Here is a 13,458-nt window from a genome sequence, read left to right as displayed (position 1 = left end):
TCTCTCTCTTTTCGATTCTATATTATTAATCAATTATTGTGCACGGTAACAACAATTGGTATTAAAGCCTAATCCTACAATGGCTGGGGTTTGTACATCTTCTGTGAAGTTCGATGGATCCGATAATTTTGGGTTATTATAGAAAAGTATCAAGGATTTGTTGGTGCAATAAGGGATGATGAAAGCGTTGTATGGGATGAAACTAGAAGGTATGGTGGACATAGATTGGAAGGAACTTGAAGCTAAAGCAGTGGCTACTATTCGGCTTTGTATGGGAGATGATGTGATGTATCACGTCATGGACGAAGAATCTCTGGCGGCAGTTTGGGCGAAACTGGAAAGCCGATATATGTCAAAGTCATTGTCAAACAAGTTCTATCTAAAGCAGTAGTTGTATGGCTTGAAGATGGCAGAGGGCTCGAATCTGAGCCAACACATCAACGTGTTCAATCAAATAAACAGAGATCTGAAGAGGTTTGATGTGAAGTTTGAAGACGAAGACAAGGCGTTGATCAAGGGTGGAACTAGGATTTTTGGATTGGGGGGACAGACTTATAGAATACATAAATATATAGATATATATAGTCTTTCTTTATAGGTGTGTATTTATGCTAAATAAAAACTGAGAACTCTTAAATTTAATTTCATATTAAATTGTACGACATTGCAAAAGTTGCATGTCTATAGAATCATCGGAGAAAGATCAAGAGAACTTTCTTTTGCTATAGACATGTAAAAAAAAAAAGAACATAGTTTCTCCTTCAAATTATGCTCGACGACGATCGCTAATAGAATAAAATTCATCCATTATCATCTCTAAAGTGAAATTCTTAGCAATTTCTTTCTCAATATAAACTATCAAATGGTCTACAAGAAACTCATCTTTCATTCTAGTACGCAATCTAGTCTTTATAAGTTTCATGGCAGAAAAAGCTCGTTCTGTAGTCGCAGTAGAAATAGGGAGAGTCAACACTAGGCGAACCAATCTGTCAATCAAAGGATAGATCTTTGATTTTTCTGAAACTGCCAATCCTCTGCATAACTCAGATAATGTAGACATATTTTGAAAATTTTGATGCTTTGGCACATCAAGCTTATAATGCTGCAACTGAAATTTCAAACAAATTTTTCCTTGCTCGGTGAAATCTCGAGGATAAAACTTCTCAGCTAACTTACATATATCATCAATCTTAAATGATTTGTATGCATCTTTAGGGCTTAAAGCGACGCTAAGAATGAGGAGTTCCACAGCTTGCTCATTAAATCTATTTTTCAATTCTTGTAACTGGAAGTCTATTGCAGCAGTAAATATATCAGCTCTAAAATGATGCTCCATTGTTCTCGAAGACCCTTCATCTTGACGACGAGATCTACCTCGAGCTCTAGTGTAATGAGCATTCATATCAAGAATATCAATATCACTTTCTTCACAAAATGATTTAGCAATAGCAAGCAAAGGCTCCCACCCATCATCTCTCATCTTTTGAAAGAGTGATTGTGTAGTTAAAACTTGACTCATGGCATTTAAAATGTCTAGTGACTTTTGTTGCAAAGTTTGGCAAAGCATATTGTGAGTCCCATAATTTATTTCATCAAATGCAATATCAAAATAAATTCAAATGATGTTAATATCATGTAAGCAACTTCAGCATCACCATGTTGAGAATAATTAGCTCCCTCATTTGAGATCTTGTTGATAACTGAACAAGTTGCACCAAACATTCTTATCATGTTACAAACAGATTGATAATGAGATGACCATCAAGTATCTCCAGGTCGTTGCGAAGTGCCAATTTGGTTTACCCCCCTTCCAATCTCAATTGCATTAGAAGCAACCAAATTTTCAATTTCAACAGCATGAATAGATTGCAAGTCATCATGACATTTAGAAGAACCCCCAACAATATTAATAATTGAAGCCAACTGGATAAAGAATTGATGAATGTGCTTGCCTTCTCTAGATGCTGCAGCTAAAGCTAATTATAGTTTATGAGCCATGCAATGCACATAATATGCATAGGGACAATCCCTAACAAATAAAGCTTGTAACCTATTCCATTCACCATACATATTACTAGCTCCATCATATCCTTGGCCTCGAATATTTTCGATTTGGAGGTTGTAACGAGAAAGAATAACAGATATCTCTTTTTTCAAAGTTGATGCAGAAGTATCTTTAATGCACAATATGAAAGAATCGCTCCCTAATAAAACCATCTTTATCAACAAACCTCAAAATAATAGCCATTTGCTCCCTTTTTGATTCATCCCAAGCTTCATCAACGAGAATGCAAAATTTGGCATCCCCAATTTCTTTTCTAATCCCATCCCTCACTTTCTTTGCAATGATATGTAGGATTTCCTATTGAATTTTGGGTGATGTATATTTGGCATTTTTTGGAGCATTTTTAGTCCAGCAACATCGTCATTATAGCTTGCTAGGAGCTTTACCAATTCAATGAAGTTACATTGATTTTTTGAGCCAAAGCTTTCATCGTGACCTCTAAAGGGACATGCTTGGAATGCAAGCCATTGAACACTATCTATAGAGGTTTTGAGCCGCAACCGATTATTCTTTGTTTCTTGTAATTTTTGCTTTTCAACTATCTTGTCAATATGCCCTGCTTGATTCATTAGATCCATAGAACATTTCACGGCAATATTATGTGGTGAATTTGGATCTTTCCCCTCGTGTCTCATTAAAGAACTATTCATCCCATCGCTTGCCTTTTTCCAATTGTTAAAACCTTTACCTGTAAATGCATCTGATCCTGGACGACCTGTTGGTTTCTTAGCAAAAATATAGCATTGAAGATAAAATATAGCATCCTTTGATTCTGAATACTCCAACCAGGTTGAGTATGTCTCAAACCAAGAGGCTTGAAATCGGCGACGATTATTACCCGTTCCTGAATATGGATATTCCGAAAGCTTGGGTTGACATGGTTTGGCTCTAATATATGCATGTCGAATGTCATCTTATAAGTTAATAAGAAATTCCCATATTTGCGGACGTAATCCTGGATCACGTAGCAAAAAGGTAGCATTCAATTCTTCAGGTTGAATTCTTGGACATTTGGAGGGACGCTCATCAGTCACTAAAGCCTCGAGATCCGTTGCTAAAGGTCTCTCTAAATGTGTACAAGTACTAACTTCTGATTGACTCGCATCTTTTTTCTTAAAGAATGAATCAAGTGTTTTTGGCTTTCCCATATTTCTCTTAACTTTAAGAAAAATTATGGATCAAGAATTAACCTGAAAATATCTAGAAGTATAAGATTTTTGTTTAGAATTTCATTATATTTCTTATTATCACTAACAAGTGAAGGAATGCCAAATAAATTAATAAATTCAAGCCTATCAAATTAACCCACAAAATCTAACAATGAAAACTAAAATAAAAAAATTGTATAATTTTTCTATATCAAAATACTTATTCGATTCGAAATCTCATGGCATCATAAATATTCAATAGTACAAACTACTAGCAAAATAAACTAATTATGATATCTAGGGTCAAAAAAAAAAAAAAAAAAAAAACCTTTCAGCGTGATACCTTGTTCTTGCCTGTGAAATCCTGAAACTGGTTGTGTATTACCACAATGCAACCTAAATTTGTTAAAACCTATTTATCCAAAAAAAATAAAAATAAAAAATTGTTAGAGCCTAATCATATATCACATACTTTTGGCATCTCATTCTCATCCATAGACCATAGTCATGTGACTCAAATCCACTCTTAGCTACCAATTGAATATTATAAGATCATTACAATTTACACTTTATTATAAAACATGTAAGCTGAAAATTCCAATTGAAGGCTAAGCTCAGACAATGAAAATTTTTTAAGCTCACATCCTCACACAACAAGTCCATTTTTTTTTTTTTTTTTTCAAGATCATATTCTTTACTGGATGTAGTAATGATCTGCATTCAGCATTCTCCAAGTTGACTATCTTTTGAGTTGCTACCAAAATTCACAAAAATCTAAGGGAAATAAAGGCAGTGACTCACCTACAGCAAAATTTAAAAAATAAATAATAAAATAATAAAAACAACACGTACTCACCAAACAAAAAAAAGAAAAAAAAAGAGACAAAGACGAAGACAAAATAAAGAAACTTCACGTGATCACTCAGACACTCACCATTACCAAACAACAAAGTGGGCCAAGTGGCATGTCACTCACCATTCACCAACAAGGCAACAATTAGCAAAGAGTCAAAGATAAACTTGAAACTTCCTATTAAAATTAAAAAAATTGCACTAACCTGGTGCTGGCGACAGTGGCGAGGCAGACTTTTGAGTCTTTTACAGTTTTGTTTATACCTTTAAGCCTTCTCAAATGTTTGAGAGAGAAAATGAGAGTTTTGCATAGGCCAGGCTCAGTGGCTCACAGTCACGCCACTCACTAGTCACCACACACCGACACACGGCTTTGGTCTTTGGGCTTCATGCCTTCACCGCTTCAATTTACCAAAAAATTATATTCAGATTTCAGAGTAGAGATAAAGAGTTGCTGAGTTGCAGTCTTGCAGATATACACTGGCGAAAAAAAATAAACAAGCTTACAACTTACAAGCATCTTCAATCTTCTAACTTCCAAGCTTTAATTTTTTGTCAAATAGATGATGGATCTAAGATTGTAAGAGAGATCCGCAGCTCAATCATAGACTCACAGTGCACACTTCCATTCTAGAGACAGTAGAGTAGTTTTGAAAGGTGAAGAGAGATGAGAGAAGCTGGAAAGGTTGATTGTGTTTTCAAGAGACATGATGTGCTTTTTGTTCTAATGCCAGGCTGCCAGCAGAGGTAAGTTTGATGTGATGCTACACAAAAGCTCAAACTCCAAATCACTTTTAGTTCTGCTAGTTAGAAACGAACTAGAGAAAGACTGTCTAGTCGTTTAGGGGCAAATAGAATGATCCAATTTTAGTTGGGGTGAAATTAAAAAAAAAAAAATTAAAGAGGATAAAAATATTATTTTGGGGGGACGAATTTATAAATTTGGGGGGACAAATTTTTTAATTTGAGAGACAGATTTATAAAATATATATATTTAAAGAAGAATTTCAAAAAATTTGGGGGGACGTTCGTCCGCCCCTGGCGTTGATGCTATTAAATTCACTCACAATTTCTCCTACGTATGTGAATATGGTTACAACTCTAATATGAGGGAAGGAGTCCTTGGAGTTAGATGACGTTATAGGAGCCCTGTTGGCTTTTCATCAAAGGAAGAAAAACATTGATGATAATTCTCAAGGGAAATGGCTAGTTGTAAAGGGTAACTATGAGCGTGGAAGAAGTAGTAACAAGGGTGATTCAAAAGGCAAGAATTCTCGGTTAAAGTCCAGGAGGAGGAAGGACACTAACTGTTATAAGTACGGAAAGAAATGGCACATAAAACAGGACTGTCCAGATTGAAAGAAGAAGAAGGACGACGAGAATGAAGGTTCCTCAAAATCTGCGAATGTAGTGGAAGACAATTCAGACGATGCTGATGGTGACATGCTGTCTGTTACATCTAATTTAGAGCATCCTGTGGATTCTTGGATTCTGGACTCTGCATGTTCGTTTCACGTGACGTCCAACAGAGATTGGTTTGACACCTACAGGTCAATTAATTCTGGTATAGTTACTATGGGTAATAGTGCACATTGCAAAATTACTAGCATAGGTAATATTAGAATTAAAATGTTTGATGGTGTAGTTAGAACGTTCTGTGATGTTAGACATGTACCAAATGTGGAAAAGAATCTAATTTTATTAGGCACCTTAGACTCAAACGGTTATGGTTATAAGTCTGAAGGTGGGTAATGAAGGTGACTAAGGGTGCGATGGTAGTGATGAAGGGCATAAAAGTTCACAAAATATTTATAAACAGTTGGGAAATACAGTTGTAGGTGGAATTGCCTTTGTGGAGTCAGAGTTTGATTGTACTGTTTTGTGGCATATGCGTTTGGGTCATATGAATGAGCGGAGCATGTTGGAGCTTTATAAGAGAAACCTGTTGAAGGGTGTCAAAACATGCAAACTTGATTTCTGTAAGTTCTGTGTTCTGGAGAAATAAAATCGGGTACAATTCAAGACAGCCACACACAAGACAGAGGGCATTCTGGACTATGTTCATTCTGATGTTTGGGGACCTGTGAGGACATCGTCACGAGGAGGACATATGTACTTCATAATCGTTATTGATGATTTCTCCAGAAAGGTTTAGGTGTACTTCATGCAGCACAAATCAAAGACGTTTGCCAAGTTCAAGTTGTGGAAAGTTAAAGTGGAGAACCAAATTGGAAATAAGGTTAAGTGCCTCAGGATAGATAATGGCATTGAGTACACAAACGACACGTTTAGAGATTTCTATGAGCAACATGGTATAAAGAGACATTTCACAGTACGCAAGACACCACAACAAAATAGTGTGGTGGAAAGGATAAATAGGTCTATTGCAGAGAGAGCAGAATGCCTCAAGTTGAATGCTGTACTTGCAAAGGTTTTCTAGGCAGATTCAGTAAGTATGGCATGCTACTTGATCAATAGGTCACCAAGGGTAGCACTATATGGGAAAGTTGTAGAGGAGGTGTGGACAAGTAATGAGGTGGATTACTCTGGATTGAGAGTATTTGGTTGTCCAGCCTATGTGCACATACCTAGTGAAGAAAGATCGAAGCTTGATCCAAAGTCTAAACAATGTTTCTTTCTCGGATACGGGAAAGGGGTCAAGGGTTACAAGTTTTGGGATTCAAAGGTAAACAAGGTGGTGATCAGTAGAGACTTGATATTTGAAGAAAAATCCATGTTGAAGAGTACTCAGGATGAAATGTAGCAGGATCCAGAAAACAGTAACAGTGATAAGCAGGTGGTGCAGATGGAGTTAGAGACTCCCATGCAGAAGAACACTTCTCAGGGTACAGAGACCTTTACTCCAAGAATTAAGCAGCATTACAGTATAGCTACAAACATACCTAAACGCACTAGCAGGCCACCAGTCAGGTACGGTTATGAAGATATGGTTTCTTATGCTCTAGTCATCATCATCGGAGACCCTAATACTTTTCAAGAGGCTGTCAATAGCCAAGAGAAGAGCGGATGGGTGAGTGCTATGGCGGAGGAGATGGAATCCCTCCATAAGAACCAAACGTGGGATTTGGTGGAGCTTCTAGAGAGGAAGAGGGCGATAGGGTGTAAATGGGTGTACAAGAAAAAGGAACCAATATCAGAAAAAGGGGGAGAAAAGTTCAAGGCTCGCCTTGTAGCATAGGGTTATGCGCAACATAAATGGGTTGATTAAGAGAAAATATTTTCCCCAGTGGTCAGACATGTTTCTATCAGAGCGGTATTGGCCTTAGTAGCTTATTATGACATGGCATTAGAGCAGATGGATGTGAATACAGCTTTTCTCCATGGTGATTTGGAGGAGCAGATTTACATGGAGCAGCTAGAGGGGTTTAGTTAACCTGAATAGGTGCACTTGGTTTGTAAATTAAAGAAGTCACTTTATGGGCTGAAGTAATCTCCAAGGCAGTGGTATAAGCGGTTTGACTCTTACATGATCAGAATTGGCTACAGGAGATGTGAGTATGATTATTGTGTTTATGTGAGGAGCCTTGATGATGACTCATTTATTTTTCTGTTATTGTACGTGGATGATATGTTTATTGCAGCAAAGAGTATAGTGGAGATCAACAAATTGAAGGTTTTGTTGAGTAGAGAATTTGAAATGAAGGATTTGGGCGTAGCCAAGAAGATTCTTGGGATGGAGATTCGCAGGGACAGGGATACCAAGAGATTGTGGCTGTCTCAAGCCGGCTATGTGAATAAGGTGTTGGAGAGGTTTAGCATGAAGAATGCGAAACCAGTGAGTACACCTTTGGCGAATCATTTCCGTTTGTCTAACTCACAATGTATGTCTAAGGTTCCACATGCTAGTGCAATGTGGTGTGTGATGTATGTTATGGTATGTACCAGGCCAGATTTTGCTCATGCAATGAGTGTGGTGAGCAAGTACATGGCAAATCCGGAGAGACAGCAATGGGATGCAATTAAATGGATTTTCAGATACTTGAAAGGTACTACAGATTACAGCATCACTTTTGTAAAACAGAAGAGTGATTTGTTAGTTATAGGATATATAGATGCAGATTATAAAAAGGACTTGGATGATAGGAGATCGACCACGGGTTAAGTGTTCACTCCTATAGGAGGACCCATATGTTGGAAGTCTATGATCCAGTCCATGGTTGCAATGTTCATGACTAATGTAGAGTACATGGTGGCGGCTGAAGCTGCAAAGGAATCTTTGTGGCTCACAGGGTCAGTCAAGGAGCTGGGTATTCATCGAGGTGGAGTTCTGTTGCATTGTGACAGTTAGAGCGCCATTTATTTGGTAAAGAACCAGGTGTATCATGCGAGAACTAAGCACATTGATGTGAGGTTTCACAAGATCAGAGAATTGGTTGCTACAGGTGAATTGTTACTTGAGAAGATTCACACATTTGAGAATGCAGCAGACATGTTGACGAAGCATGTTACTGCAGATAAGTTCAAGCATTGCTTGGACTTGACAAATGTCTCCAGGTGCTAGAGAGGAGAAGAGAGAGGCCGCAGTATCCCCAAAACTATCAGTTGGAGGTGGATCAAATCATTATCTTCGAAGATGTTAATACTCTCCAAGGTGGAGATTGTTAGAACTAGTGGCTCATATCAATACTAGTGGAAGGCCCCAAGTAGACGGGAGCAGAGTGAATGTAGCGATAGCGATGTTCACGGAGTAGGATGGTACGGGGTAATTTGAGGATTTTCTTAATATGTTCGTATAAGTAGGGTTTAGAGTTTTTGTTATATATATGTTATGTTGTAACCATGGATCATTAAGAAGAAAATATAGCCGCCTCTCTGTGGACGTAGCCAAATTGTCGAACCACATTAAATCTGTGTCTCGACTCTCTCTCTCTTTTTGGATTATATATTTTTCATCAATTATTGTGCACGAGAATAACAATAGGCTTATCCCGGACTGCATGCATAGGTAAGGTCTTAACTAGGTTTAGCATGCTTGACTCCAAGAAGGGATTACTTTCTTTTAGGCATGGAGCACCTCTTACCAAAGAGTAGTGTCCTAAGACACCTCAAGAGGAAGAACAAATGAAGACTGTTCCTTATGCTTGAGTTATATGAAGCCTCATATATGCTATACTATGTAGTAGACTAGACATGTTTTGCAGTTGTCATGTTTAGCAGATGTCAATCAAATCCTAGACCGCCATATTGAGTAACAGTTAAGCATATACTTAAGTATCTTAGGAGAGTGAGGGACCCAAATAATTAACTAAGCTTAAGTATCTTAGTTAGAGGGTTAAATTGGGTTTTGGGTCACTAGGTACAGTTATAGGGACATTTTGGAAATTTTAGACTTTTTGACCGGACGTACACAGGGGGACCACCGCACGTACTTTACAAATAGTACGCAGACATACGCATGGGGACCATCGGACGTACACTGACTTTTGGTTAACCACTGGTTAATACCCATACATATGATGCAGCCTTTGGTATGCTGAGTGAATAGTACGTGGACGTACACCCCTATAGTACTGAACGTACTCTACTTTTCATGATAGTTCCAACAGCGCCTACAGGCTTTTCAGCCCTATAAATACCCCACCCCACTCAACCCTTAAGCCTCATTTTACCCCTGTTGCCCTCTAGAACCCCTGCTTGAGTGATTTTGTGAGTTGTGAGAGTTCTTGGAAGAGAAAGAGAGATTTCTTGGAGGTTTTGCTTCAAAGAGATAATCTTATAAGCTTAGCTTGTTCCTTGCTTAGTTGTTATGTTGTTTAGTGTTTTTCATAGTTAGCTTAGTTTGTAGAGCTTACAGTTATGTTGTTTCTCTTTAATTTTAGTTTAAGTTGGTTTAGCATTTCATTTTTGTTGAACATGTTTTCTTATGCATGGAGGCTTTGTTTTGAGATTAGAAGTCCTAGAAATCCTTTAGGTAGCTTTAGAACCAGTTTGGGAGGATAGGAGGACGTTTGGAACAAATCAGGTTCTACCTAAACCTTGTGGGCGGACGTACAGTCACGAGCCCGGACGTACGGCCAGAAGTGTTCTAGTGAATGCTACTTTGACCAGTCTTTCGATAGCCTTTGTTTTCATATTCTATGTTTGTTTTAGTTGGATTTATAACTAATGATAGGTCTTTTATCAGTATTCAAAGTTATAGAGCCTCAATGGGATTTTATGAAGGAGCCTTACAATCTGGGTGAATACAAAATCACATGGATACTTGTTGTAACTTTTCCCGCATTGCATGATTATTTTATATATATATATATATATCAAACATGCATATTTTGCAACTCTCATAAAATACATTTTTGAACTACTGTGAACTCTCTTTTATGAAAATGTATGTTGATTAATAAGATAATGATGAGGCTCGTAAAACTATGCATGTAAAAAACGGATAAGATTAATTGTATTGTATGATAGTATACCGGTACGTGCGGGATAATGACTATGAACTTACTATACAAGTTAACATTATGGTCCAGTGTGTGTGTCTGTGGGCCTTGGATCCAGTGGTTTTCATGACTGGCGCAACCATTTTCAAATGGTTAGTCATTACATGACGTACATCACTAGTAGCGTGGGCCACCCGAGGTCGAACTTGGTTGGCCTGCTAGTGGTGGATGGTATCATACAATGGTCGGGGCACCGGCATTGTATTATAAGTCCCTCGGGATAGCGCCAACCCTGCTAAGAAAAGGGTAATATCTCGGGTATACCATAATGTTGAACTATGATATGATTTTCATATTACAGCATATATTATATCTATATTGCATTCTTGATAAATTATCATCTCATACTGTTGCATGTGCTTTATAAACAACTGAATTCACCAGTTAATGATGGGTACATCATGTGCATTTATACTCACTAAGTCGTTGGACTTACCCTTATATTCTTTCCCCTTTTTTCTACATATGTACAACTATGTTGTTATAGATAGTTAGCAGAAGATGGATACCACGAAGCATCCGGTTATTTTGGAGGACTTGATCTGGGTGACACTTGAGACTTATTGCAAGATTAGGTGAATGCTTATGGTAACTAGTACTTTTGGGTTATGTTGTAGACTTAAGAGTTTTTATGCATGCTTGCATATTAAGGTATAGCATGGATCCCTTGTAAAGATGACTTGTATAGTATGATTTCAGCTACTTTGATGTTCCTTAGTAGATGCTCTGGTTGTAACAATTAATGTTTATAGAATCTTAATGTTTCCACTGCTTAGTATCCTCTAGTTTCAAGGAGTAGAGATTTATGAGTCTTGTTCCTCGCGGAATAAGGCTGGGAGACGAACCGTGGAGTTAATTATCAGTTAATTAATCTCTAGGGCGTTACAATATGTTTGTCTACCAGTGTGAGGATACCTTAGGGTATGTTTTTGCCCTAGGTGGAGGAGCCATTAGTTAGAGAAGTGTTAAGTAGTCTTGCATTGCTGACTTCACTATGGAGTATGAATAAGTTGCGACTTGTGAAGCGGCAAAAGAAGCAGTAAGGTTCAAGAAGTTTCTAATGGATCTTGGTGATATAAGGATACAATAGTCTCCCATTATGTTTTTTTTGCGACAACAGTGGAACATTTGCACAATTCAAGGAATGATAAAAGAGGGAAAACACATCGAATGTAAGTATCATCTTATTAGAAAGATAGCATCTCAGAGAAATACAATTGTAATAAAGATTTCATTGGCTGAGAATTTGGCAAACCCCTTCTTTAAGACTTTGCCACAAAATATTTTTGAATGTTACTTTGGGAATCAAGTATATGCCTAATTTGAATTGAGAGCAAGTGAGAGACTATTGGGGATAGTGCCCTAAAATCCATATTTATAACACAACAATCTAAATATAAAAATTTATCTATATAATTTTATTACTCAACAGTAAATTGAAAAATAAATTAATGTAAATATGTGATTACATACTTGAAAAAAACTATCTGCAGTAAAGTGGCCCTTGTAATTTTCGTTGTCATCTTGCAAATGGCTAAGGCACAATCTCACGAAATAAAGATGCAATTATTTTATTTATGAAAATGGCATGGTATTAATATTTTTAAATATATTGTCTTTATAAATTTTATTACTATATTATCATATTTTATGTTCTTTTCATGAAATATTCCATAGTTGAATTAAAGTCGATTAAGATTGTCATTTTAATTCATTACCTCTTATCCTTGTGCTCCTAATTTACTGATATGATTATTCTTTGTACTTTGTAAATTCTCATTTTACTATACATATAAAATTTTCAATAACTCTTACTAAAAACACTCAGTCCCAAGATTCAAGATAAACATTCTTATTAAATTTACATCAAGGGTCCTTATCACTTTGATTGACACAAAGGATATGATTCCTTCTTGAAGATTATGTTCCCACAATGCTACATATAATCACCCAATGCATTGAGATTTTGACCACAGTAAAGGTCTTACTCCTAAATGCATCAAAGCGACCTACATTTGATATTTGAGTTCACGAGGTTTTTAGGATTTAGAATAACTGCTATAAGTAGTCGTGAGTGCACATCATTCTATGATAATGTTAATAAAGAATGATGACTAACATGGTCTGTTTAGTACATTGCATCCCTCTACTTCTATATTAACACATAAACCCAAAGTTTCTACTTCACATGATCAAGATAGATCATTATAGTTGATGTATTATAGTATTAGCCAATGGAAAAGCCAATTGCATTTTTTACCAGGAAAAATAATTTATGAGCTACAAGAACTTATGACTTAGATTTTCTGTGTGATAATCTCATTACCCACACCTAAGTAATATTCAATGTAACTAGAGGTATACATGTGTAACACCTTAATTAGAGTTAAGAGTACCTTAATTAAAACTTAAAGATATTATGGTTGGACCTAAGTTGAGATTTTGGGATTTTTGTAATTTTGAAATTTTGTAATTTTCAATTGGGGATAGTATCATATATATATAGGTGAATCACTCTCAGAAGTGCCTTAATATTGCTACATGTGGCGTAAACCCTTTATTTTAAGAATAAACTGGTTTTTTAAAGCATAATTTTTGAACCAGTTTTTTTAAGTGTGAACCGATTTTTCAGTAGTGAACCGGTCATTAAATTAGCTTAATTAAAGATATTTAATTATATTTCAATAATTTTCCTTCTATGTGATTTCATTAAGTTCAAAAATTTAATGCACAATATTAAGTATTATTAATGTCCAAATCAAATAAGGAAACAAATAATACAAATCAAATTATTATGTATTAATACTTTTAGTCACTTTAATATTTTCAATTCAAATTTAGAAAAGGTTAGAGAACATATACTTTGCGCATGTAATAATAGATAATTTATAAAATAAGATTTTTTTTTTTCTAAATAATAAGCCATTGAAAA

The 13,458-nt window shown here is 36.3% G+C and overlaps 1 protein-coding gene across 1 annotated transcript; it reads right to left on the bottom strand.

Annotated features, from left to right (window-relative positions):
* Nucleotides 1-766: 766 nt before the first annotated feature.
* LOC132178172 (uncharacterized) lies at nt 767-1,480 on the bottom strand. The gene has a single exon (XM_059590624.1). It carries the CDS (start codon nt 1,478-1,480, stop codon nt 767-769), a length of 714 nt encoding a protein of 237 aa, XP_059446607.1.
* Between the last annotated feature and the right edge of the window lie 11,978 nt (nt 1,481-13,458).

This window comes from Corylus avellana, chromosome ca4 (genome assembly GCF_901000735.1).
Source record: "Corylus avellana chromosome ca4, CavTom2PMs-1.0".
NCBI classification, from domain to species: Eukaryota; Viridiplantae; Streptophyta; class Magnoliopsida; order Fagales; family Betulaceae; genus Corylus; species Corylus avellana.
Note: the sequence above shows the minus strand (reverse complement) of the source record. Positions and strands in the feature narration are given on the sequence as shown.